At 59.6% G+C, this 27,712-nt stretch overlaps 1 protein-coding gene across 5 annotated transcripts in view; it reads right to left on the reverse strand.

Moving 5' to 3' along the window:
- Positions 1 to 27,712, reverse strand: part of SDK1 (sidekick cell adhesion molecule 1) — a 719,511-nt gene that overhangs the window by 18,488 nt on the left and 673,311 nt on the right. For all 5 annotated transcript variants that reach the window (XM_072943395.1, XM_072943396.1, XM_072943397.1 and 2 more), the window contains 5 exons: positions 16,733 to 16,848; positions 14,583 to 14,769; positions 12,783 to 12,920; positions 6,752 to 6,913; positions 5,610 to 5,735 (listed from right to left, as the gene is read on the reverse strand). In XM_072943395.1, coding sequence (XP_072799496.1) covers positions 5,610 to 5,735; positions 6,752 to 6,913; positions 12,783 to 12,920; positions 14,583 to 14,769; positions 16,733 to 16,848 — 729 coding nt within the window. The remainder of the gene's footprint in view (positions 1 to 5,609; positions 5,736 to 6,751; positions 6,914 to 12,782; positions 12,921 to 14,582; positions 14,770 to 16,732; positions 16,849 to 27,712) is intronic.

Genomic DNA, 27,712 nt, shown 5'->3' on the forward strand with positions numbered 1-27,712 from the left:
CATAGCTTTTCACAGGGTTTGGCACAAGCAAGCTTTCAGTAAATAACAATGCCACCATTTTATTTAGCACTTACTATGAGCAAGTGACTATTCTAAGGGCTTTAAATGTTGACTAAGTTGTGCAATGTTTTTCCTCTAAAAAGGCAATTTCATGCTGTAAAAGAGACTAAAGGAAAAATACAGACTCTTATACACTGGATACTGACTAAGCCCATTGAAATTAAGGGACTAAGAGCATGACAAGTACTCCTGAGCAGGCCTGAACACTCCTGCAGTGGGTTCCCTGAATAGCTTTTGCATTAATGTTTCTGTAATGCTTTCCTGCTACCCAAGGGAAAAAAAAAGAGTTCCCCTTCCTCTACCATAGCCTAAAGGCCACATTTTATTTTAAGCGCTGTCATAGCCCCAGGAATTATGTGCATTTTTCATAAAAACACTTTAAAATATTGATACAGAATCTCAACACAGATGATTTACTTCGCAATCCATTTGCACTGAGAACTGCTGGGAGGGGCCACACCAAGAGAATTTCCTTCTGAGTTAACAGGAAGGAAGGGCTGGCATTTTTATTCTGCTTAATTCTTCCTTTCCAAAATGAGCAGAGTCAGCACTTCAGACTCCACCTGTAACTCGCTGGGCTGTTTACCCACGATCACGTTCACACCGCGACCCTGAGGGGCCGAGAAAACCCCGGCCGCGGCCACAGCGTCCACTCCGTGTCTTCGCTATGGACTGGTTTTCTCATTTATATCATGTTGTTAAATAGCTCAATAAATCAATGATGGAGAAAAGTATGTCTACAAATTAGGGGGGAAATAACATTACAGAACTATTAACCATAATGAGATTTGTGAGGCGGATTTTCCACACACCAGGCTAATCCCCGGGCCTGGATTTCCATCTCAGTCCACACTTGAGAGCCATGCGGGCCCTTGCGTTTTTCAAGGCCATTCTGGGGATACGCCTTGGCTGGCTCTCGAGCCCCAGGTGAGGCTCGCCCTGCTGGGACGTGCGGGAGACCCCCGCCCGGCTCCCCTTCTCCACTTAGGAGCTCCTACATCACCATCCTGGGAAAGCTCATGATTGGCCAAAGAGAACAGTCGCTCGCTTCCAAAGCCACACCCCTGGCTGGTTGAGGCCAGAGGACAAGACCGGCCCTGCTGGTGCCCAGGCTTTGACCTTCAGGCCGGGGCCTCCTGATGTCTGTGGCGGGGTGTCCGTGGCGTCTGCTGGGCCCAGCCCCCTTCCTGGACACCCAAGAGAGTGCCTTCCTGGACCCTCGCTGTTGGGAAGACGCCAGCACAAGGTAAGAAGGCGGGGAGACCGCTGGGAAATAAACTTGCAAGATGCTCCTGGATAAATCGCACGCCAGTCGCACACAGACCCCGTCGGGCTCGGGAGGCGAGCTGAGTGAGGGTCCCCACACACGGGCGCGGCCCCACTGCTTGGTTTTCTGTAAAGAATGTGAGCTCTTGGTCTTGGCTGCCCCACTGCGGTACCTGTCTCCTGAGAAGTGGCTGGTTCTGACGACCCCTGTGAGGGAGAGCTCCTCCAGCCCACCAGGTCCGCCAGCCCAGCACACATGCTCCTGGGGAGGGAGCGAGTCGGCGCCACACCTCCCCGCCCGGCGGCAGGAGCACCTGTGTCCCCGGACGCGAATGGGGATGGCTCTCTTCGGAACCGAGACAGAGCCGGGTCCAGGCACACCCAGGCTCCGTCGCTCAGTTCACTCCTTGGATGCCCAGAAGCACACGGCGAGCTGCAGACAGGCAGACAGGCCCACACAGAAGTTTGATTTCATGGGCGACTAAACGGGGTCTCTGTGCCGAGCGAGACTCGTTCACGGCCCGCGACGCCTGGTTCCGCCGACTCAGGCCCCCAGCGGCGGGCGGCCGCCCGCCCGCCTGCAGGTGCTGCTCCTTAAACGCTGCCGTTTCTCTTTCGATTGATGGTCTGCATCAGAAACGTAACTGGAACAGGTGGGGCTGAAAGCAGAGGCTACACACACCTGAGCTACAAAAATGACCTTTTGTTGGATCCTCATTTAAGGCAGGAGACACAACGAGATGAATGTCAAAATCTGGAGGATGGCCTGTGCAGGGACCCAGCCCGCGGGGGAGCAGCTGCGGAGGCTGCCGGGCCGCCAGCATGGCGGTCGCAACGGAGACCCCGAAGTCCACACGGGCCGGTGACGGGTCAGAGCTGCGGCCGCAGCCCTCTGCTGGAGATGCCGACTTGGGAGCTCTGGCGGATTTTACACCTTTGGAAAAAATACCGATTTTTCTTTTCTTTGCTCATTTAAAAAGCCCCCCAGTCAAAGTAGGAAAACGGGCAGGACGAGTGGGGAGGGGACTGCGGGGGCTCCCGGAGGGCTGGAAGTGGAGGGGAGGGGCCCACTCGGGGGCGGGGGGCTGGCCCCCGTCTAAACCGCTCTCATCTCTGGACCAAGTACATCCATCGTGAACAAAGCGACACAGCGTCTGCTGGGCACTGGGCACGTCCTCATTACGAATTTCATGGCTGCTCTGGGGAGGAAAATGTATTTGTGGTTCCTTTAGTGCCACTCCGATCTATTGTGTAAATATGTAAATTGGGTTTCCTCATCTACACAGTCAAATGCTTCGGGATAATTTGTGTAAATAAATCATCCATGTGTGTCCGCTGCGTAGTTTCCACCACCTTCCTGGGAGCTCAGCCACACTGACTGGGAGGAGACAGTCACCCGACCAGAGGCGTGCCTTGGCCGAGGCTGCCCTGCGGAGTCTGGGCCGCGTCCTGGGGCCCACACTCACGGACCGCCCTTCCCCAGGGGTGAGAGGGAGCCTGCACCCCAGCCTGGTGCTTTCTGCATTCACAGCTGTTCAGTCGTGTCCACATTAGGGCGTCAGCGGAATTTGCAGGGGTTGAAATGAGGATCCTCAGGCGAGATGCTGCACCAGCACCTCCCTGGGCTGCCCACCCTGACGGCCACCCTCTCCCAGTCCCGCCGGCCATTCTCTCCCACCAGTTGGGCAGCCAAGCTTCTTGCCTTCCATGTGCAAGATGGAGACGTGGCCAGGCAGGCGGCCGGGCAGGCAGCTGGAGGCCCCCGGGGCACCCAACAAAGTGGCTCCATCTTCCAGACACCCAGTGGCGAGGGGCCCCTAGTGGAGGTGGGCAGCCCTCTATCAAAATTACCCCTCCCCAGGTTAAACGGGGCCCACCCACCTAAGCCCCGCCCCTTCAGACACCACCGCCCTGCCCGGAGAGTCTGGCCGGAGAGCCCGGGTGAGGAAAAGACACAGTGCCTGACGCGCAGGCACTGAGTCCCATAGCAGATGAAAGCTGGGGTCCCAGGCCCGTGGGCCTGCACAGGGTTTAAGTATTGACGATCCATCAAAGCATTTCTTTACTCCCAGCTTCCCTCCCCTGCCACGGAGAGGATAGGGTGTCCTTCTCAATTTTCAGTGGCCGGACAGCCTGCTCTGGGCGCCGTTTTAAGCTGAATTGCTTATTTTGAGGCTGCTGTAGCTCCCCGTGCAGCTGTGGGAAGCCACACCGAGTCCCAGGTGTCCTTGATCCAGGGCTCCCCAGGGTGTCATCTCTTGAAACTACTGTGCAACACAACCAGGAAACGGAGAGTGATGCGGTCCCAGCACGGAGCCTTGCCATCACCCGAGGGCCCCTCCTGCGGCCTCTCTCAGCCAGACGCCCGCTGAGAGCCTTAGCTCTCATCAGGGAGGAGGAAAAGGCCCTCCTGTGTGCGTCCTCTGTGCCGGCGCTCTCTGGTCATCCGCTGACTCCGAGGGACCCCGTCTCAGGACGGTTTTAGATGCATAACTTAAAACTGAAAAGGAGACCTGTTATATTGGTAAGGCTCACCGTCACCTAGAGGGACTGAAGTTCATGGTGACGTCTGTCTCCTGGTTCTGCGGAAGGTGTTGGTCACGGGCCCCCTTGTTAAGCTACGTGGTCTTTGGAAGATGTGGTGGAAAGACGGGATTCCGCATCCCAGGGCAAGTCAGGAGTCTTCGCGGACGCTTTGGATAACAAGGTCTTGCAGGGGCTGCACATGACAGTGACTTCAACGTAACCTGAGTGTCCACGCCCCTGGGCCGCTCCTGCCACAGCTGCGATCTCACTGCCGGCAGCTCCACAGGAACCACACTCACTCACCTACTGGAATGGGTGCAGTTGTGTCCCCCTGACACTCGTATGTTCATGGCCTAACGCTAGAATGGAACCTCATTTGGAAATACGGTCTTTGCAGATGGGATTAGTTAAGACGAGGTTTTTAGGATAAGCCTGAATCTGATGTGACTGAGGCCCTTATAAAACAAGGAAATCTGGACACGGGCGGGAACACGGGGGTCGGCCACGTGAGGGGGAGGGAGGGTCTGGGGGATGCGTCTGCTTCTGGCGCCAAGGAACACGGAAGGTCGCCAGCAATGCCCCCGAAGGGAGGGGGAGGCCTGAAGCAGCCCCTCCCCCGCAGCCCCAGAGGGAACCCCCTCCCTGCCCTCGCCTTGACCTTGGACTTCCAAACGTCGTCAGGAGAGAGCCGCCTGGCTACTCGGGTGCCATCACTTTCCGAGGTACGGGGGGACGAGTGACCACAGAGGCCTCTGACCAGCCCAGGCCTGTCGTGGATTTGGGACCCTCCGTTTCCAGATCAGGCCGAATGCCCCGCTTACCAGGAAGTCTTGATATGCTCTTGAGCCAAAGAGCTATTCATTCGCCTTCACATAGAAACTTTTTTGGTCTTATGTACTAGGTTCTTCTCACAGGTTTCTAGAAGGTGCTTCTAACTAGTGATCTTTCAAAAGCAGCTGGTGGGAGGAGGGGACGCCTGTGGCACGGGGACGTGTGAACTTTGGGGCTCTTTCCTCTTTGTCTAACAGCGTCTTTACATGTTAGATGGAAATGCTTCAGCGCTGTCCTCCATCCAGAGAGCGGGACCTGGTGACACACTCTCTGGACGCGTCCCTGGCATACTGGGGACTTCCATGCTGAAGTGTCCAGATGAACCGTGGGAGCATGTGAAGCCCTGGCACGCCGGGGATTTCCACGCTCAGGTGTCCAGAGGAACCGTGGGAGCATGTGAAGGTCGCAGGGAATGTGCTTGGTGTTCTTGCCCTGGGGACATCCCCCCCGGCTCCCAGCAGTAATACCAACTCAGCCCACCGGAAGCTCCCTTCCCAATCACGTCCGCTCTCAGTTATCAAGTTGACGAGAAGGCAGGGGCCCTCGCAGGGCAGATGGGGTGGGGGGAGCTCAACCTTGCGTTCAGCAGGTGATGAGTCAGTCTCACCAATGACAGGACTTGTCACAGCGACCACGACAAGCACGGGTCTCACCAAGGTCCCCAGGTGGGTCTGGAAACACTCGGGGTCCCCTGGTGACCTGAGCACGTTTTCAAGCGGCCCTAAGTTCTCACCCACTACTTCCGAGAGTGACAGCCGTCCTCCCCGAGCCTGTGTGACGCGGTGAGGTTAACAGCGCAGCCGCGGCCACGGAAGCGGACAGGAGGGAGGGGCCTCTCGTTTCTGCAGGAAGCGCTGGGCAGGGGGCCCGCGGCTCTGACCCAGCCCCTCATTCACACGTGGTTCCGGGGCAGCGCCCACTCCTACCTGAGGGCCTGGCCTCGATGACGTAGCCCGTGGTGGGCGTCCTGCCCGCGCTGCCCTCTGTCCACTGCAAGGTCAGCTCAGAGGCAGATTTGGTGACGGAGACGTCTCGAGGGGAGCCGGGGGAACCTGGGGGATGGAGCAGAGGAGAGCAGGGAGGTTTCAGCATCGGGACCCCGTCCCACCGAGCGGGGCCCGCTCTGCTGCTGGTTCTCCGGGCAGGGCTCACCCTCCCTCAGTCCCAGGCTTCTCAGCTTAAAAGTGGGGGGTGGCAGGGTGGGGGGTGGGGGGCCCTCACGGGGTCGATCAGAGAATTAAGGCAGCAGCATTGATGGACCTGGAGATGATCACACTAAGTGAAGTAAATCAGACAGAGACAAATACGACGTGATAGCACTTATGTGTGGAACCTAAAATATGACACAGGATAACTTGCTTATAAAACAGAAACAGACTCACAGACAGAAAGCAAACTATGGCGACCAAAGGGGAAGCAGGGAGGGGTAAGTCAGGATTTGGGGATAGCAGACACACACTACTGTGTATAAAACAACAGAGACAAGCAACGAAGTCCTACTGTGTGGCCCACGGAACTATGCTCAATTTCCTGTAATAATTTATAACGAAGAAGATTCTGAAAAAGAATGTATGTCCGTATGTCTGAAGCAGTTTGCTGTGCACCTGACGCTGACACAACGCCGTGGGTCACTACACTGCAGTTAAGGAACAGAGCGCGATGTGGCGTGAAGGCGTCCCGGCCGCGGGCAGCAGCGTCCTGCGTGTCTGACCCGCTGTCCTGGCCTCCAGGCAGATTTAAACAAAGGTCAAGGTCGTTTGTGAAGTGGGAAGCTACGGGCTCCTCTTCACGATGTGAAAACTTTAAAATTTTTCTTACGCCTCTTATTTAAAACCTTTCATGCACTTATTTTCTCCTAATTCTTTGTATTTGAAAACAGCCACCAACGTCACGGGCTTCACACCAGGGAAGTCGCTCATCTGCACTGAACAAGGCCCCCTGCAGACGTCGGTGTGAACACGCGCGCCTGGAGGCGGCGTGGGAAGGCCCTGCGTTGGTGCGGGCTGGGCCGGCCTCGCGGCTCGCTGCGGTGTGGACCAGCCCCCCGCAGGACAGACGCGGGACTCACCCTCGGCCGGCCCGGCCGTGACGTTGGCCTGTAGCTCGGGCCCGTAGGCGATGGTCCGCGCTTGCACCCGGAAGAAGTAGGTCACCCCCTTGGTGAGGTCCCGCACCTTCAGCCAGTGCCGCCAGCTCCCCTTCACGTCCACCGTCACCACCTTGCTCACCCCTGGGGAGGGCGAGAGGCGGCCGGGTTCAGAGGGGCCCCGTAACCAGGAAGCCCCCCACCCCCGGTTTGCAGAGGACGTATTTCTCATAATTAGGAGGAGTTTAAAGTGGTGATAATGGCCAATGTTCAGCACAGGCAAGTGCAATTAGAGTCTAAGCTTGATTGACAAGTGGGTGCTGACAGAGGAAGCAGCAGCCTTGCACCCCGCAGGGGCCTGGGGTGGGCAGGCAGGGGCCCGGCTCCCTGGTCACGTCAGGAGGGGAGAGGCCCAGGCCGGGCGCCACGGGCAGGGCAGGGCCCCGGGGTCTGCAGGGCCCTCCCCACGTGGCGTTGAGCTGCATCGCAGGCGACCTCGGGCTTCCTGACTTAGTCACCGGGCGGAGAACGTGGACAAGTATGCAGGAAGACTCCGTGCTGGCTAAAGGCAGCCCCCATCCCCGTCCCCCTGCGACGGCCACCCTGCCCCCTACAGGCCCCAGGAACACACAGTAACCTCACTGCGGACTTCAAGGGAACGATGAAGCCTCTGTCACCACCACCATTGGTGCCACCACCCAGAGAGCTGTGAAGGCACAGACACTTGGCTCATGAACGTGGAGACGGAGCAGGGGTGCTGTGGGCGGAACTACGTTTAATCAGAGAACGGAGATGGGACAGGCCGGGAGGCGGATACAGACTGAAAGTTACATACACAGCGCATTCCAGAAGGGAAAGTGGGGCTCTCTGGGACCACAGGTTTGAAAATGGTGCACCGAAACCCAGAAGGTTCACGAGCTCTCGAGAGCAGGACTTCTCAGAGCTTTCAGGGCACCAGTGTCTGTCGGCATCTCTTGGAGGAAGACGTCGGGACGCGGCGTCTCCAGCAGGACTGGTAGAAGAGCTGTGTCCGGGGCCTGCTGCCCAGCGCCCCCTCCGCCCCCACCGCACCCCCCATGCAGAGGACCGACAGCCTCCCACGAGGGCGCGGGCCCGTCTGCCTCCTCGCCTTGACTCCCTGGGCAGCCCTGACCTCCGAAGGCCCCGACGAGGCGCGTCCAGCTTTCAAATTCCCCTAATCCTACTGGCCTCCAAAACACCTTCTAGTGGGTTTATTGTCTTCATGTTATGCCTTTGATAAAACATTTGTTCAGCTAAATTTTTATTTCCAAATTATTTCAGAGCGATTTTGGCCACTTTTGGGGGATTCAAGTTTTTCTGGAGAGACGCAGAGCCGGTTCTGCCCCAAGAGCCTGCGCCTGGCCAGACCGCTCCCGAGTCGGGTTTCCAGGGTGACAATTCACCCACACCATGACCGCCATCAGCAAACGCATGGGGTCCTGCCGGATACAAAGATTTTCTTGAGTGGCGTCTCTTTTTTGTTAAAAAATGCCTTCCTTCTTCTCGGAGCAGAACCAGACCTGGGCGCGGATCCTGTGAGTGCCACCCCACCAGGAGACTCTGTCAGAACCTTATTTATCTAGTCAAGTTTAAAACCATGCCCTGCACTCCAAAGCCTCAGGGTGCCATCACATAAAACACTTCCATTTAAAACATTTTTAAAAACATAAAAATAGCTCTGCCGCAGAATCAGATTCCCGGGACACGGCTCAGCGCTCCGTGGGGCTGGGCGCTCCGGGGAGGCTGCGTGTTCCCACGGCGACCAGGGAAGTGGCCTCGGCACACCACACAGTGGGCCTGCCTTCCTGGTGGAGGCACCACAGGGTCGCAGCCCTGGATAAACACCGTGCCGTCTGTTCCCTGGGCCTGGGCTGACGGTGCCTGCCTGGGAGTCTGCGGACATCCATCCAGACACTGCTGGGGGCGTGGGGGATGAGGCAGGAAGAAAGGCCGGCCGGGTCACCCCCAAGGTCAGGCCATTGCTTTACAACCAGTTTTTACTGTCTTCACCACAAACCTGCGTGACCCGTGATGCTCCCCGCAGTGCTAGCACGGAGGTGACGTCATTCTGGCCCCAGATAAAGATGCCCAGTGTTTCCTCCACGTCCGTAGCCGTGCCTCTGGGAGATGTGCGGGCTTTCTGAAGCATCAGGAAGTAGTGACGTTGCTCGGAGTCCCGGTTACCACTTCCATGGTTCCCTGTGGGAGACCCTGGATTCCACAGTGAAGGGGGAGTCAGGTTCTCCAGGAGCACACAGATCAGGTCGGCCAGCTGCCCGGAGGGGAGGAGGTCTAGAATCGAGGACCTGGGGGACCGCGGGGAAGGGATGGGCCTGGAGGTGGAGACGGGGGGAAGCGGGGGCCGGGGACACCGGGCAGCTTGACTTCAGTGAGGGAAGCCGTGTGCTGTTCCCACGGTCACTGCCTTGTGTTCAACCTCTCCGTCCTGAACCACGGCTCCATCCCACAGCGTGAGGCCTGCTCAGTTGTGTGGCAGCCAGGTCTTCTGTACAGGAGGTCCAAACGCCCCCAAGTGCCCGCAGGCAGAGAGGAGCTGTATTGAAGAGTGGGTTCTCTCTGCAGCTCGTGGGGTTGGCTGGCCGGGAGGCAGAGGGCGGCACCCCGGAACCTGGAACCAGCCCAGGTGTGTTACTTATTCCCCGTGGGACGCCAGGCAAGGCCCTTGACCTCTGCAGCCTCAGTTTCCCATGTTCCGAGTTGGTGGCGCCAACGTCACCGAAGTGTTGGGAGGGGCCAGGAAGAGGAGCTGGAGGTGAGCACAGAAAGCCAGGACCCTGCCCTGTGATCACACCTGGGCTGCCATCCGCCTCCCCGCGGTGGACTGCACTGCTCCGGGACCAGCGGCTCCAGACGGCCGCCATCCTGCTGGCCTGGCCTTTGCTGGGGGCTGGTGGGGCTGATGGTGGCCGGGCTCCTGTGGGTCTGTGGCTGGCCCTGCACGTGGTGGCCTCCTTACAACCCCACCTCGGTTAGTCTACTTTTCCACCCCCGTGGGCCGGGCTCCTCCCTGGCCTGTGTGGCCGTGGGCAGCTGGAAGGGGTGAGGATCACTGTCTGGCGAAGGCCAGGCAGGCTCATGCGGGGATCCTGAGAAGCCAAGTGGGAGGTGGTGATGAACAGGGCACTTCTGGAAGGTTACAGGGTCACCAGGTTAGCCCTGGGCTCCAGGTTGATGGGGAAGGGTGCTTGCTGGTTGCCGGGAGGCTGGGGGGAAGCGCCAGGCCCGTGGCCACCTCACCCCAGCGGGAGCGAGGACAGAGCTGTTGTGGGATGGGGTCTGCGGCTGGGGACCCCTGGTGCCAAAGGCAGTCCTGTGACGCCGTGGGCTGGGCTGGGCACCTCCCGTCACTGTCACGGTCACCGTGGAGCACCCCCAGCCCCAGACCACACAAGACAGATGAGTAGGAGTCAGGGAGCCCGGGACGTGCATGGTCAGAGCCTGGGTCTGGACGGTTTGTCCTCGAGCCCAGGGCCATTGTCTCAACCTCCGCGGCGGCAGAGGCAGGGGAAAGCAGAGCCCCGCTCCCCCAGCTCTGCCGGCGGGGCCCGCGCCCAGGCCGGAGGCAGCAGCCCTCCCTGCGGACCGGCTGTCGCGTTCCCTGTGCACACAGGTGAAAACGGTTGTGACCGAGGGGACTCCCCTGCTGTCATGTGGGAGCATGACAAGCCCCCTCTGCGGCCGGAACCAGAGTGCTTACTAACAGCCCCTTGGGCTCCGCTCCGACGTCCTGTCACACTTCAGTTCAGAACACAGGAGCTCCGGACATCTTCCCCGTCACGTGGCAGGTGAGGCCTTGGCTCCAGAGCCCGACCACCTGGGTTCGTTCCAACCTTCCCCGACCGCAGGCCCAGGTCAGCGTTTTAGGGGCTGGAAGCCCTGTGGCTTTGTCTGTAGAGGTAGGAAAGCCGCGGTCCACGCTGCAGGGCCGTGGGGAGGATTCTGAGAGGATGCGCGTAAGTGGGTGGCAGGCGCCTGGTCTGCAGCAGGTGCTGCGTGGACAGCCCCCCGCCCCTGCCGTCGGCCTGCCCGGCAGGGGCGTGTCGACAGGAGCACACAGCCCGGTGAGCTGCTCGTGGTGAACGTGGCGAACATGGAATCCGAGTGAGTGATGCCGAGGGGAAATGAGCAGGTAGCCACAGCCCCGGCCGCACAGCAAAGCCAGAGGCCCTTCCCGAGCGTGGCCGTGGGGAGGACATCGTGGAGCAGGGCCAGGCTGGTTGGGCAGGGGTGTGGACGCGACTGGCCTGGAGACCAAGTGCTTTCGCCGAGACTAATGCGCCAGTCCAGCAGACAGGTGCTCGCCGGGAGCCGGGAGCGATTCTGCAAACCCACTGACACGGAAGCTCCGCTCAGCAGAGGAAGTCACTTAGTTGAGGCAGCGTGGGAAAACTCATTGCCTGGGGTGAGGACGGACAAAGTAGGTCAGAGGCACGGTTTCTGGCAATCCTTTCTCACTTGAATCTTGCTAGTGGGTTCATAGCCTTGAAAAGGTGAGCAAATGAAGGTCTCCAGTATCCCTGGCTCTTCCCTCCTAAGGGCAAGAGCATGGCCTGTTGTCTCCTTCTGGGCCTCTGGGGCTGGAACTGTGCCCACAGCCACGCCCAGGCCGCCTGTCCCCAGACAGGCGCCCGGTTCTGGAAGGAGCACAGCCGAGCGTGGCCATGCTAGGTCAGTGTCAGTCCCCGCCCTCTGGGCCGTTTCACAGACTGTATGCACACATCACCTCTACCGTTATCTACCAAAGCTCATCGATCTTCCGAGATGCGCTCTCTTCCCCCTTGCGTTTCACGTCTCCGATTTGGGATGCAGCTCAGCACTGATGATACCAAAGTATTGGGCCATAGTTTATTGGAAGCATTTTTTCTTTCGTAGCACTTCATAAAATAACAATGAATCTCACAGTCAATGGCAGTTTAGAGTCGATGAAATAAAATCCAGGGCTTAAATTTTCTTCTTCAAATCAACTCCCTGTTTTCCTTGAATGTGCTTAGTTTTTAAAAGGAAACTTATCATGGCTCTAAATGGAGAGCCAATATTATTTGATATGTTGGTTATATTTTTTGCTGCTGGACATTAAATAATTTGTAATTTTTATAGCCCGTCTGTGTCTACGAGCAGGGGAACCCTCTGCTCCCTTCTCTGCACTGCAGTCCTGGGCACACAGTGGGGAGAGGAGGAAGCGCGCACCCACCCCAGGGTGCACGCAGGCAGCCGGGCAGGGAGGACGGATGAGGAGACGAGGAATTAGATCATCGAAGAGCTGGGTGGGTCACCGTGGCCCGTGTGACCGGCCCCGTGGCATCGCCCCTCCTCCCTCTGTGGGCTCCCCTGCCTCCGCATGCCCCGGCGACTGAGCCTCTGTGGGCTGGTGTTGCCTCTGACGCTGGGCGCCTGGGTCCCTCCTGCCCCCGGCCCCCCCTCTGCCCCCGCTCTCTTCTCGGCACTGATCAGGATCAGAGTTTGTTTGTTCAGCTCTTTGTGTGTTGCTCTCTCCTCACTGGAGGACAAGCTCCCTGCATTGAGGAAAGCAAGGACCGTGGTTAGCAAGTCAGCTAAGTCCTAGCTTTCCTGGGTCCAACGATTCCGGCATCTCAAAGGGCACCTGGCACTCAGCAGGCCCTTAAAAAGTGCCCGCTGACTAAGCGGCAGAAGGAAGGGCGGCACCAGAGAAGAATCTGGGGGGTCTCTGGGTTGTCAGCACCTCTGATCGTCCACGTGGCCCACGTGGTCCCGACACCTGGCTTCTCCTGAGGCCCGAGCGCTGTGATCTCAGGAGGAGACCGTGGTCTCGGGAGAGCCGTGTCTTGGGGAATAAAGAGACTGCGCAGGGGCCTGTGGAGAGAGCCCATAAGAACCCAGGATGTGGAGGTTCTGGTCCCGCCCTGCATGTCCACCAGGCTCTGCCTTGGGCCTCGCTGCTAGACTGTTGAGTGCTGTGCACCTGTGGGCCCCCCTTCCCGGGCTGGCTCACCTTGGACAGGCGCTAAGGGCTCGTACACCACTCGGTAGCCCTGCAGGACGCCGTTGACCGCCGCCGGCTCACCCCACGACACGTTCAGCGTGGTGGAGGTTACTTCTGAGAACGCCAGAAAGCTGGGGGCCCCAGGAGCTGGAAGAGGAGGGCAGAAAGGACCTGCACGGAAGCTCCTTTACAGACCATCTACGTCCATGTCTGCGCCTCCCCATGGAGTGAAGATGTTATTAGATGTTATTTTCAACTCAGTACAGCCTCAGCGCCTCGGGATGGAAAGATTTATTGATCATTTCCGAACTTCCGGGATCAATCAGAAACTCAGACCCTCCTGAGAGGAGCAGAGGGAATGACGGTGTTTGAACACAAAGGAGCCTGAGAGGTGCAGGGACAAAGGCATAAAAACGAGGAATAGATGGAAGCGGAAAGCGAAATGCAGGCAGCTCCGTCTCCGGGCCCTGCAGAGGGCCCCAGGGACCCCAGGCCTGCTCTTCTGGGGGGACCGGGCTCTGTGACGGCCGACGGCCGAGGCTCTGCCTCCCATCCCCTCCTGGGGGCCCGGAGGTCTCAGAGGACACCCCTTCCCCACCCTCGTCTGGAATCTCATCGGCACCTGCTACCTCAGTGTCCCGCTTGGTCTGGAAACGGGGGAGCCTGTCTCTCACGAGCCACCCTGAGTCGGAAAACGTTCGCAGCAGACGCAGAGGGGAGCCTGCGGAGCCTGCCCCCGGCCCCCGTCCACCCGGAGCTGCCCCGACCCGAGTGGGGATGGACTCATCTCTAGCCTGGGTCCCCTCGAAGCTCAGAGGTGCCCACAGATCTCCCTGATTGTCCCCTTTCTGCCCTCTCCCCAGTCCCAGAGGCTCTGTGGCCCCATGACCTGCCAGGGCTGCAGTGCCCTGAGGGCCCCCACACTCTCGCGGCTCAGAGTCCACAGGCGGCCCCTTTCAGGCTGCTGGCCGAGGCCCCACGGATGCACTCCTTGCAGCCTGGTGGCGGTCGTCTCACGGGAAGTGAGATGCTCATGCTCCCAGGAGGTGAATTGTCTAGGAAGGCTGGTGGTCGGCTGAACCCCCAGAGCGTTGGGGAGCCCTGAGTGGGGTAGGTCTCCGCCCTCCCAGGTTCCTTAACCTCACTGTGCCGGCCTTCCACCCCCTGGATCTTATGAAGTGCCTCAGGGCTCCCCGGACCCCAGGCCCCGCCTCCGCTGCCTTGGGATACCTGGTTCCCCTCAGACTGCCCTCCAGGCCCCGAGGGAGCTCTGGGGTCACCCGGAGAGTGAGCGATGTGCTCAGAACACACACGGTGGTGGAGAGGAGGCCACAGGCCACGGGACGGCTGGCAGGGCAGCCCGTCCACTCCCGGAGACCTGCCTGGCGCGGGTGCCCAGAGACGGCTGGTGAGCACTTCCAGGGCTGCTCTGTGGCCTTGAGGCCCCGGGGGACGGCCATGCTATGGCCTGGGCTCAACACGTCAAAGTATGAGATCCCCCCACCCCGCTTTGTGCAGCCCCGAGGAGATGCCCCCGGGGGCTGGGAGGAGCCCTGATGGTTGGGAAGGAGGCCTCGGAGCAGATGTGAAGCCCTGTGCCCCTCGCTGCCCTGGAGGCTCCGGAGAAGGACACATGCTCACACTGGCCAACATGTATGGAGCAGCTCCGGGCATGCGGCCGAGGCCAGGCCCGGGGACACCACGTGACTCAAACCCAGAAATCCCCAGCCCCCCGGGGTCGGGGGACAGGACAGGCAGCGCTCACAGAAGGCGTGTCAGAGGCCGCGAAGGGAACACCTGCTGTCCTACCGGCCTGGTGGGTGCAGCCCTGCCGGGCGTCACTCCGGGGCCCGTCTCCCGCCGCGTTGAAGGCCGAGATGCTGACCAGGTACTTGGTGTGGCTGGTGAGGTTTTTCAGCTTCACCGTGGTCTCCGGCAGGAACAGCACCTTCATCCTCTCCGTCTCGTTCTGGCTGCCTGCCTCCCAGTAGTAGATCTGTCGGAGAGAGCAGGAGGCTGGAGGCTGTCGGTGGGCGGGGGGCGGGGACAGCGCCCCTTATGTATCTGGTCTGCAGGACAGGGGGCCACTGAGTGCCATGGGGACCCGAGTGCTTCCTGGGGCCAGGTATGTGTTGCAGAGTCAGGGGCGGCTGAGGTCAAGGTCAGGGTGGACGGAGACCGGAGGCTGCTAACACTGCCTGGGGGCCAGGATTTGCGTTTCTGAGTTGTTCTTCTAGAGGTCGAGCCCTGCCTGATGGGGTCTGAGGATGGAAGGGGCGTCTCTTCCTGCGACCAGTGAAGTGCCTGTCCTCTCACAGAGCTGGCCTCCGGGCCCCTGCCCTTCCCCTGGTCCACTGGGCAGAAGGGAGGCCAGTCATGCCTATGCCCTGCTCCGACCTGTTCAAAGGACAAAGCTGACATCGAAGGCTTTGATCAATGTGGTCCAGTATTCTGGACAGTAAGACAACCAACAGGAACGTGGAGCCGAGCCACGCTGGGCTCAGCACAGCTGGGACGGCCCACATGTCTCCCGGGTTCCACTTCCTCTTGTCTGTTTCTTACGAGCTCATGGTGAAGGTGATGCCCGCATAAGAAGGTTTCTAAAGTCATCAGAATTGCTCCCCCTCGACGGCTGGCCGAGAACCACTGCCCCAAGCCAGCGCCAGCCAGGCTGCCCACAGACAACACTGCTCCGCAGATCCAGCTTGGCACTGCGGGCCGGAACCGGGCCGGGCCGCTGGGGCAGCTCGCCCGCGCGCGGAGCCGCCCGGAGCCCTGGGCCAGCTCTCCTGCGCCCACACGTCTGGCCAGGCTGCAGCGCCCTGACCCGGGAGCACCGCCTATGTTACCTGCAAGACGCAGTCCAGCTTCTGCTCTTGGACCAAATGAGGCACTCTGCCAGAACCGGCCTTCCTGACTTGAGCTCAGTATCCAAGTTCAGTGTGTCTATCATTGGGAAATTAGGAAACGTGTTCGGGACGCACACAAACAGCACGTTGCCCCCGGGCTCGCGGGGCTTCCCGTCACCTCACGAATCCTGGCAGCAGCCCTGCCACGGAGGAAGCTGCTTATTTTCGTAAAACACCTATAAAGATCCCCTTTAAGGGGCAGTTAATCGGTCCCACAGTCATCAGGGCAGGCTAGCCCACGGAACCTGGTGACTGATCGACGTGGGTTCCGCAGCCCAGACGAGGAAATGCATTCTAGAGGGGGACGGGGAAGCTTCAGGGGGCGGCACTGGCTGTCTTCTTCAGGATGGTCTGAGCTGGTCTCAGGGGGTCCGAGCACCCCTGGCAGCTGTATCTTACAGGGGGAACGCTGGAAAGAGCTTCCTGCCCTGGGGAAAGCAGCGCCATGCTTGTCACCGGACGCTCCCACCCAACGGCCCGCTGCCTTCTCCCTTCCCCCCTGCAATGTCTAGCGGATGCGAATCTTAACAGTTTAGGGTGGGGGTTCTCCGAGCGGGGTTTCCGGGAACCAGATGCCCCAGGGGAACTTGTTACAGATGCAACTTCTTGGGCCCGTCCTGGACCTACCACAGGAGACCCAGGCCCTGGACCTACCACAGGAGACCCAGGCCGTGTGCGGTAGTGACCCCAGGGCGGGGCTGGGGTTGGGGATCTGTTCTCCTCAGCGCCTCCCTTTTACAGTCAGCAGAGATGGTGGGGACTCCTGGGGGCGTTCAGGGGGAGGGAGTGGCCACGCAGCGAACCAGGACCCCCTCCCAGGCCAGGAGGATGCTAAGCCGTTCTCTGGCTGCTCAGCGCTGCCCCCGGCTCTGTGGGCAGAGGGTCGGCTGTGAGTCAGGACAGGAGACAGAAGGGCCGAGTGAACTGCGGTGCAGTGCGGCCAGGTCCCAGCCAGAGCCCTCGGGAGCTCCTGTAACCTGGAAGTGCCCTGGGAGTGACCTGGAGGTGACCTGGGAGGAGGGCCAGGCTGCGTGCGAGGCAGAGCCTTGCCTTGTAGCCCTGGATGTTCCCGTTCTGGCTCTCGGGCGGCGGTGGGTCCCACGTGACCTCCAGCTGGCTGGCCGTGAGCGGGCTCACCTGCACGTTCTGCGGGGCCATGGCCGGGGCTGCGGAGAGAGGAACGGGGCTGAGAAGTCCGTCCGCACACGCAGGGCTCCCAGTCCCAGGACGGACCAGAGACCTCGCCCGGCCCAGCCGGCCTTCATGCTGGGGACGACCACAGATCCTCCTTCGAACCACGTCTTTAAATGCATAAAACAAAATCTGGAGACTCACAAGGATAAACGATTACACCGAGCCACAGCGGAGCGTCTGCAAACAAAGGTGTGACATAATAGCCCAGGTGTTCATGACAGCCTTGAAGTCAGGCTTCGGAGCTGTTCTAGCGACTGCTGTGAGGCCGGGTGTGACGAGCAGAGGGCGGCCAAGGTCTCAGTAACAACCTGGACGTGGAGGGGACACCCAGGGCCAACGCTGAGGGCCACAGGCCTGCAGACTCCACAGTGGCTCATGGCCACATTCGTAACGAGGGAGACGCTAAATTCGGAGGGAACTTGGAGAAAATAAAGGCATTTGTGTTCCCACCGCAGGTTCAGGGTCCCGGGGTACCTTGAAGCGCCTTTCCAGGGGGAGCTGACGTCTGCAGACACCGGGCTGCCCCTCCACCGGGATGGAGCTCAGGTTTCCCGGTTCCATGCTCCCTAGTGAGGCTCCCCTGGTCCTCCCTCCCTCCCACTCCGAGGGGAACCCCGGGTGCTCTGTTGGTGTCAGAGAGGCCACACTGGGCCCGTAAAAGGTGAAAGGCAGCTGACAGGGCACTGAGGCTGTCGCCAGGCCGGCAGCCGCTGGGAAGTTGGGAACCCCGCAAACACACGTGTACATTTCAGGGCATTTCTCCCTGCCCGGCGCTCCTGCAGGGGTCTGTCCTCTGCCTCCTGGGAGCTGCTCCCTCCTCCCACCTGGGGGCTCCCTACTGAAATCCATGCTGGGCTGGAACCCAGGGAGCGCCATGGAGCTGTCGGGGGCCTGGACGCGGGAGGCAGAGCGCCAGCCCAGCATCCTCGCCTCCCGCAGTCCTGCCTGCGGCCTGGGAGCTGCCTTTTGACTTGAGACTATTTCTGGACCATAAATGGAACTGATCAAACAGTCCTTGTCAGAGGGAGACAGCCCAGCACGTGCTCTTTGGAGACGGCTCCTTGGGAGAGAATGACCTTCGAGAGTCACCCCTTCCCCTCGCCCTCCCCTCCCCACTTTCCCCTCTCTCCCCCCAACAGGGAATAAAACAGTAATTAACACCCACTCGGCCTGACACCGACTATTTATTTTGCTCTAACTGTGTGGTGCCCGTGTTGCCGCTGCCCACCCTGCCGTTAATGGAAATGTTAATAGCCCACACCAGGTTGTTGCGGCAGATGCTCGGCCTCATTATCAGAAATTCTTATTTACCGCTCCATTAAACAACAGAATCACACAAAAAAACAATTCAATCAAAACTAACTGGAGGAATTTTAACAGCCACATTAATAATCCAAAACATAAATAAAGTTAATGTCTTTTGCATGTTTGCCATCGGCAACTCTATCGCAAAATTACTGTCGTACAATTAAAACGTGAAAGCAAAATTGAGCACAGCCATTACCCTGGTGGGCGGTGGGGAGCGCCTGTGTGTGGTCCCCTCGACCCCCAGGGCTTCCTGTTCAAAGGCACGGCCAATCCCAGGGCCCATAGCGCTCGGTGGGAGAGAGACATGCTCGGGGTGCAGGTGTCCACGGGAACCTGCGTGTCCACGAGCTCCCAGCGGCCCCCGGAATTCGGGGACCCTGGGCCTCTACACTGGGGTCAACACATGCTGGGCAAAGCCCCCTGGCCCCGTCCTGGACAGCTGAGCCACACGTGCTGCTGTCCCCGCCCCCGATCTCCTGCGGCACCTCTTCTTTCTGCCGTAAATATACTGCAGCTGACACAGACGTCTTCGATGAAAACACAGCAGGGAAAACAACAACCCACACGAACAGAGCAGCACAGAGGTTCGGTCCTGAGAGCCCCTGGGCTTCCACCCCCACGGGAGGGCTGACCTGCGGGGAGGGCCTCTGTTCACAGGCCCGGACGCAGGTCTTGCTTGCCACGGAGCCTGCTCGGTTTGGAAACCACAGGAGCGTCTGAGGAATCGTGGCCTTCCTGTTCTCCCGCCTTGGTGCTGGTGGTGTGCGGCTCAGGACGCTTTTGTAAAATGTGTGAAATTAGTTTAAAAAAGCTCGTGAGCCCAGCGGTCCCTGGTGTTTGCTGATGTGCGGACGGACGGCCTGCGGCGGGCGCTGGGAGCTAGGCTGCGGGGTTAGGGTCAGAGCGGGGGTTCTGTCTGGCGTCTCAGGTCCAGGCAGACGATGCTGGGACACAGCTGTCATCCGCGGGCCTCGGGGGCCGCTCCTACCACCTTGGCCCTGGAGAGGGCCTGCGAAGGCAATGACAGAGAGACTTCTGGGACTTCCAGAGGCTCCCTGTACCCGATGGCGGTACTGAATTCCAGAGATTTCTGGAACCTTCTGGGATGCTGGCTGAGTGCTCGGGGAGGCCCTGCAGAGCTGGGTGCTGAGGGCTGGATGCTGGTGGGCCAGTCCCACAGAGCAGCAAGGGCCGCTTCATCCAGCCCACTCAACCCCAGGACAGGCTCGCTGCCCCTGACACAGCCATCAGGCACCAGTGAATCCAGAGGCAGTCACCAGCACACGGTGTCTGCCCCGTCTATGTGTAAACCTGCTGGGGGAGGCGGTGCTGGCTCATGGCCCCCTACGTCCGTGTCCCCCAGAAGCCACGTGGTGGTCCTGAGCCGCAGCCCCTCAGACACCAGCCTTTCAGAACCTCTGAGACAGGCGAGGCAGCTGGACAAACACCAGAGCACTCGAACCACAGACCGGCGGGAAGCAAGACTGCAGAGGCATTTGGTAAACAGTGGAGACTGGGAGAACATGGAAATTTCTGTGCCATAGGAACCGTCCCATCCGTGGGAATGACCCTTCACAAAACACCCCTACCCGCCTTGGGAGGGCCGCCCACCCGCCCTGTGGCCAGTCCCTCCCGAGGGAGGGCTACCGTCCCCCCTCTGACTCGGGTTTGGATGATGACAGGGGAGCAGTAGTGGCACGTGGGCCGCTTCCCAGCAGAAGCTTCTGGAGTGTTCCGTGGCCCCTACCACCACCACCAGACCAGCGGGTCAGTCTGCATCTGGGAGAGACGATGGCAGGGGGCGTGGGACACGGAGCTGACCCTGACGGACAGGAACGCGAGAGAGAAAACACCCGGCTGGTGTTTAAGCCACTGAGACCCAGGGCTGATTTGTCACAGTGTAACTTTGCTGAAATTGTCCTAAATCTCAGCCAGGCCCTCGGCACAGCGCTGGGGGCGGGGGGCGGATACAAGGCAAATTTAACAAGGGAGATGGGCCACAGGAATCAGGGGTCAAGGGAGAATGAGGTGAGGACGGGCTCGAAGGGTCACGAGAGGTCAGCTCTGGCCGCGGGACGCACGGTCCTCCCTGGAAAACGACACCCAGGCGGCTCTCGGGTCACGGGGAGGGCGCGCCGTGCGACCAGGGGCTCGGGGACAAGCGCGCGTGGGAGGCGGGAAGGGGGGGCGGGAGTGGACAGGGGAGCCGGGTCCCAGCAGACAGGTGGGTGCGGAGCCGCCGAGGCCCCGCCAGGCACCTGCCGGCGCTGGACCGGGCCAGCCCATGCTGGGTCTTTCCTTCCGCTTTTGTAACCAGCGGTTCATTATTTGGGCAGAGCACGTTTTTAACCGATAGTTTGAGAGTTGTTACTAATGCTTTACTAGAATGAAGTATTTCTTTAAATGATTTTTAAAAGATGCTACATCATTGGTTCACTTTAATCACATCATCGTTTCTCAGGTGTTGGCACTTTCCTACCTCCTGTCAAAGCAAGTAGGAGACAGAATTCTCAACGTGATTTACCTTCTCAGCAGACTTTGCAACACATCTGTTCCCCTAAGCAGGGACACCTGCGGGAGGGGACTCTGGGTCAGGCGAGGTGCAGCCCCGGGCCCCTTGATACAGAAGGGGGTTGGCATGGACGGCAGGCTAAGTGCTGCAGGACAAGCAGGACTCGGTGAGGGAAAGGAGGGGGCGGAATCCCAAGGGAACAGGAAGGAGCCACATCCGAGCAGGTGCACAGCCCCCCCAGAAGAAAGCAGGCGATCACTGCTACCACCAAACAGGAGGGCCCAGGCCGGGTCACTCAGGATGGCCAGGTGGCTGCGAGCCCCCGCTGCAGGAACTTCGGGTCCCAAAGGCACATTTCCATTGACGTTACAAAGTAGCTTTTAATGAAGCTTACAACAGACAAAGGTGAGATCACGCTGATAATGTGGACCGTGATGAACGTGCGTCACCCTCTCTCAGCCTAAAGCCCCCGTCTCTCCAGAAGCCTCCAGGACTCCTGAAGACGCAGCATCTGGTGCAGTGGCTGCCGGAACCTGCCGGCCCATCGGGGGGACGCGAACGCGCCGACGACAGGCTCGCTCACCCTCACAACCGGGGAGGTGGGCACCATCACTGCCCCACGACACAGTGGGGAGACTAAGACCCCGGGAGACTGAGGAACCCGCCCAAGGGCGCACAGCAGGGGTGTGGGTCCAGGCTCCCAAAGCCCCAGGCTGCCTGGCTGTGAGCCCTCCCTCCCTCCCAGCAGAGCCAGGGCGGGGCACGGCGGGAAAATTCAGTCCCGGGCCTCTGGTCCCTGGGGCAGCCTCCTCAGACCAGCGGCCTCTCACCCCTGCTGCCATCCCCTCCTCCGAGGTCCAGCCCCTCTCCTTGCCTCGCACCCCTCACTGCAGAGCCAGAACCAAAAAAAAAAGACTCCAAGGAAGCATAACAAGAAAAATCAGGAAACTGGTCACAAAAATGATTTTCCAGAAAATCAATGCTATGTACTCCTGGCTCCAGAAACCACAGCTACGAGGCCGCGGTAAAAGCTGGACGGGGAGTTTGGGATCTGGGCTCAGCCTGCGGGATGCGGGACTTGGTTCAATCTCCCTGAGCTCCGGTTTATAAAATTGGAGACAATACCAGACTTAGAGGGTTTCTGAGATGAAGTGAAAGGGGTCGTGTGAGGCAGAGCACGGCCCCGGCAGGTGTCCTGCTCCAAGGTCAACCCCAAGGTGACCTCACTTCCAGTGACTCGCCCTGAGGGGTGGGTGGGGCACAGCTCTCAGGTGGACTCTGTCCGTGTTAGAGACAAGGTGTCACCGTGTGCTGACACATGTAAGTGTCCGTCCCCCGTCACGGTTCCCTGTGAACTGAGAGCAGCCCAGGTATGTCACATGGATGCTGGAGACAGCTCCAGGGCCCCCTCCCGGTATTCGCACCCTCGGCCAACCCTCCTCCAAGGGGGGCTGCACACGCGACCTGCCTCTGACAAGCAGGGTGGGCGGACGCAGTGGTGGCAGCGCTGCAGGGAGGCGATGGGAGCCCGAGCCCCCAGTCCTCGCTGGTGCCCCTGCTGGCACCCCTGCCCCTGTCTCCAGCTCTGACCCATGGAGAGGCCGCCACCCACCAGCCCAGGAGACAGCCCCGCCCACCACCGCCAGTGCACTGCAGGCCTGGACTCGCGGCCCACAGACGCTGTGAGGTAACAAGCAATGTGGCCCGAGCAGCCGCACGGGGGTGATTCCTTACGCAGCAGCAGGCAGCTAACACACCCCGACGGGCGCGAGCTCCTCCGGGAAGGGCGCGCAGCCCAGGCCCAGCCTGCACGCTTGGGGCTTCCAGAGGCTGGAGTTGGTGTAGCCTCTGCCGAAAACGCCGGATTTTGAGGTGCTCCACCAAGAGCCCTCTGTGAAGGTCCACGTGTGCTCTTCACCAGCCCAGGCCCAGCGGTGGGCTCGGCCCCACGAGTGAGCACAGGAGAATCGAGGTAAGCTCCCGGCCTTCTCACTGGGAGCTGCGCTGGCCGAGTCACAGGGCTGCAGGGCGGTCAGGAGCGTGTGTGGCTCTGGCCCCCGTGCCGGCGGCACAGGGCGGGGCGCTTGCTTATGGGTGTGGAGAGAACGAGGGGTGCTCAGGGCCAGGACTGGGCACAGCGAGGCGCAGCAGTGGGCAGGCTGCCTCCCCGTCTGCTCTGACACGGCAGCTGCCGTCTGAGGCCGCTGAGTATCAGACGCTGCGTTTTAAAAACAGTGGTTTCAAGAGGAAAGGAGGTGGAGGCCAGAGAGTTTCCAACTCATGAGAACTGGCGTATTCTTCCTACAGCTGTTTCCACGATACAGGTCACTGCTGAACAAATCTGCCACTTGGTTTCACCCAGCAATGGCATTTTGAGCTGCTTTCTGTTGCAAGAACTCAACTCTGCCTTTGTATGTTAGTGAATGGGCGTCTCAATAAAACTTTATTTGTAAAAGCCGGCACTGGCTGGGTTTGGCCGAGGGCTGGTTTGGAACCCTGCTCGACGAAGGCTTTCATGGTTAACCCACTGATTCCCCACATCTTTGAGCCCTGTGTCTCCATTCGGATGCTGATTCCAGAGGGGCCTTACTCTTTAAGAGACAGACAGCTGCCTCAGATGAAGTGGCCACACAGGTGTGTCCCAGGGCCCCTGATCAGACGTGCATTCCTGGAGAACCTTCTGGAAGCCTCTGTGCTGGCCTTGCTCACCTGTAAAGGGGTGTTAACCTCAAGCCCTGTACTGCTCGGATGCAGCGAGTCTGTGAACCAAGACAAGGGAAGTGCCCGTGGGGTGGGGTCTCCCCCAAGTCCTGCTCCGGGCCTCTGCTCAGACCCCGGGGCGCTCCCGACAGCCCTTGGGGTGGAGCGTCAGGGTTGAAGAAAGACGAGGCCTGGAGTAGGTCCCGATGATACATGGGTCTGAATGGCGGCACCCAGGACGCAGGGTCTGGTCACCCTGCAAAGTCCAGCTCCACTCCTGTCCACCCTGAGCCCAGTAACACGCAGAAGGTCCCACCCTACACGGCTGGACCCGGATGGCCTCGGCCCCTCCCTCCAAGGCCCCACGTGAGGTCATCTGCCCTCTGCCCAAGGGCGCCCTCCTCAAGGGTAGGACTGGGGTCTCCTCGCATTCAGGGGCCCAGCGGGCGCCAAGCAAGGGGAGGGGCTGCTCAGTGGAGAGGACTCAATCCCTGGCCAGCAGATACACCACAGGGCTCTCCGGAGAGTCTGGCCAAGGACTCAGACTCCGGGTTGTGTGTTTGGAACTGCTTCCAAATAAAGCATTAGAGTATTCTCCATGACCTTCCTGCGTTGATGGAAATGAGACTATTAATAATGTCACTTACCCACCAACATTTCCTGGGCCCCCGTGTCTGCTAGGAAGGGCAGTAACCCAGCATAGGAGGCCCGTGGGCGTGGGAGCAGAGCCTGGGTTTGGGGGACCGGATGGCGCTCACTGTGGCCTGAACAACTCAGGGTGGGTCTGGAGAGTGGCCGGAGAAGATGCTGGGGGCAGGATGGGCAGGGCCGAAGGGGCCCATGGGCTGGTCTTGGGAACACATTTTCTTTTTCCCCACTCCAGACATGAGGGGCACTGAGGGGTGGAAACAGAAAGTGATGGGATGAGATTCGGGGTCAGGAAGGATCACTTCAGTGGGGGTGTTCCGGATGGGGTGGAGATGGTGGCTCCAGAGGTTTCTATGAGTCCCTGCTGGAGGGGACTGGGGTTCAGCTCACACTTGTGGGGTGGTCCCTGACCCCCTGCCCCAGTGTTAATGAGGCCCTATCAGGGTGTCCCCTTCCTCCTCCTGCCCCTGCTCAGCACTGCCGCCCCCACTGTGCTTGCAGAGCGCTTTAAAACCAACACGGGTGCTTGGCCCGGCTGCCTCATTCCCCATGTGGGCCTCACTGAGCCGGCGTCCTCGTTGTCCTGGGATGACGGGTGCAGGAGAGAGCCTGGAGGAGGCCAAAGGGGCCTGGACAGTGTCCTGTCATTCTCCCAAGCTCTGCATCTGCTCTCCCTCCTCTGCCCCGCTGCCCTGGGTCAGGCCCTGGGGACGCCCCCTGTCGGTGGCTCACAGAGTGTGCGCTGCGGAAGCAGGACCAGGGAGGCCGGGGCATCAGGGCAAGGCATCAGAGGAGGCAGCATCGCGGTCCCACCCCAGCGGCTGTGCCCACACGTGCCAGCCAGCACTGGGCAGGACTGCTCCTGGCGGTGCAGGCAGGGCTCCACATCGCTATCTGCATGCAGCACTGCCGGCTGGCCCGCAGGCGACGCTGGCCGTTGGGACAGTAGGAACCTGCCTGCGGGTCCCATAGCTTCACAGCCTGGGTTACGAGGGCTTCCCTGCAGACCCCCAGGAACGAGGCCCCGGAGCTGTGGGAAGGGAAGCGTTGCTGGTTTCTCTCCGACGAGAGCCATTCACTCTGTGTCCACTCGTGGTCTCAGGGTGGCTCTGAAACCCTCTGCTTTCACTTGCGGCTCCAGGACCAGCCTGCTCATCACCGAGGCTGGGGGCCAGAGGGGCTAACGCTGCAGGCAGCTGGGTGATGGCGCTCATCCCAGCCAACGGCGGTTTAAACTTGGATACCTGTGGGACAGGAAGGCCCGCAGCCCCAAGCCAGCGTTCAGTTCTTTTAAAAACAGCAAACCAATAGTTTCAAGACATTTTTCTGTCTTCCAAAGCAATGCAAACACCAAAAGCAACCCAGATGCCTCTCTGAAGGGACTGCAGGATCATAGATCCTGAGCTCCCGTGTCTGCCCGTTTTCCCTTGGGGAAAGTCGTGGAGCCAAAGGTCGACGTTTGGACGCTCCACTGCTGAGCTGAACTCTCAGCAGTGTGTCTCGCTGGACACAGAACAGGTCCTGGCTCCCTCTGTCGGGGCCCGAGAAAGTGCTTCCTCCTGCTGGACCGCATTTAGCGTGCCCCCATGACTGGCGGACCTCAGCCCTGGACTCTGATCGGGGACGAGCTGTTGGACGACCTGGGCTCACAGAACAACCACAAGGAAACTGCGGGGAGTGACTGACAAACGATGAGCAGGACGTGCACCAAGACACCCACTAACGCCAGCGAGAGACACAGGAGACAGGCCAGTCCCCGGGGAGGACGCACCTGCAGGGCGGAGACAGCGAGGGCTCCTGTGCCAGTTTAGAGTTGAACACACTTTCGTGAAAGTCCCAGCAGAATTAGCTTCTGTGAGAATTTGCCAAAATGAGTGTAAAGTTCATAGAATGGCTGAGAAATTTTAGGGGAAAAAATGGGATGAGCATTACTAAGTACGGAGAATGTGTAATACAGGGATGTAAATGCAGGATCCGGTGGTCCCCGGGTGGTGGTAAGGACGGTGGTGGAACTCAGACCCGACTGTATACAAGAATTTAAAACATGATGACGATCTATCACAAAGAAACAGTCAACCAGCAGATGACTTGGGAAGGGAACGTCTCTGGAAGCAATCTATTCCGAAGGTCACTTTATAGCAGGTGCCCAAATAAAGTCCAGATGGATTGGAGAGTTTAAGGGAAAAAGTGAAACCATAAAAGTTCAGAAGATTCTGTACGAATCTTTGCTGGGTTCCTCAGGGGGAAGCAGAGGTGCAGCAGATCTGAGTTTAAAGCCAATAAAATTAGCGACTAACAAGAGAAAAGGGAAACCAGGTGCCACAAACGGGATCAAGTGTGATGTCCCTAAGATCTAAGGAGGTCTTGTGAATCAAGTCAAAGATCCCTGAGAAAAATCATCGCGAACAATCACAGGTGTTTAACCACAAGGTAGTAACTTACAAGCTCATATGTTGAAACAAAAATGAGATAACTTTTCACCTAACACCTGAGGAAAGGTTTAAAAATGGAGGGGAGAGGAAGACCCCGTGAGACCCACATTCTGGCCACTGCTGGGCAGGTGTCAGCGTGTGTAAGGTTTCCAGAAGTACAAAACGTTTATGTCCTTTGAACCAGGATTTCTGCCTCTGGCCTTGTAGCCTAAGGACAGCATCAGAGGGGTTATCAACGATTCATTACAGTGTCTGCAGTAGCTTCACCGACCCCGGCAAAGCCCAGCCCAAGTGTCAGGTGGCGACTCCGCAGCCGATGGTGTGCAGCACTGGTTCATGACAGAGCTGGTTCATGACGTTTCTCCGCCTCCTGGGACCTGTCCACCGGCCTCATCCACCGGACTGCCTGGCCTTGGCCCCTCACTCATGGCGGGGAGTCCCCCTGCCCTCTCTCACAGCCCCTCACACAAGCACGCGATGTGCCAGATGCACACGTAACCAGGGTGAAACCACGAGTCTCAGCCCTCACTTTGAACCAGTTCACAACTCCCACCCCCGCCACTTCCAGCCCCAGGAGGAGACCACGGATGCCAGGATTGGTGACCCCAGACTTGATGCAAAGGGTGAGTGTGGAGAAGCCCCCGGAGGCGGAGGCTGGGAGGCTGGCGGTACCCACACCCTCCCCACCCTTGGGTGAGACAGGTAGAGCTTTCTCTTCTTTCTGGGGGTTATAAAGGGCCCAGGAGGCGAGACGACGAGAGACCTGGCGGGGGTGAATCACTGTGGGGGTGATGTCACGGGAGGAGGAGGGGAGGACTCTGCGGGGAGGAGAGGGGGCTGCCAGCATCCTGCGTCAGGGCCAGGGCCCCCTGGGGCTCAGCCGCCAGTGAAAAATACCTGCTCCGCCCGTGTGGACAGCAGCTCTACTCACAAAACCTGAAGGTGGAAACAACCCAAGTGTCCAGCAGATGAACAGACAAAAGGAGGTGTCTGCACAAGGTGGGATGCTATTCCTCGGGGAGGAATGAAGTCTAACACCTGCCCCAGCATGGAGGGACCTCGGGAGCACCCCGGGTGAGAGAGGCCAGCCACTAAAGGACAAACATGGCACCGTTCCACGTCCGTGAAGTGCCCAGAATAGGCCAATTGGTAGAGACAAACTGGTAAATGAGAAGCTGCAGGGGATGGGGAGTGGGGGCTGCTTCCGGGTGGGCTCCTGTCCAGGGGGACAAGGGA

This window comes from Vicugna pacos, chromosome 18, assembly GCF_048564905.1.
Source record: "Vicugna pacos chromosome 18, VicPac4, whole genome shotgun sequence".
In the NCBI taxonomy this organism is placed as follows: domain Eukaryota; kingdom Metazoa; phylum Chordata; class Mammalia; order Artiodactyla; family Camelidae; genus Vicugna; species Vicugna pacos.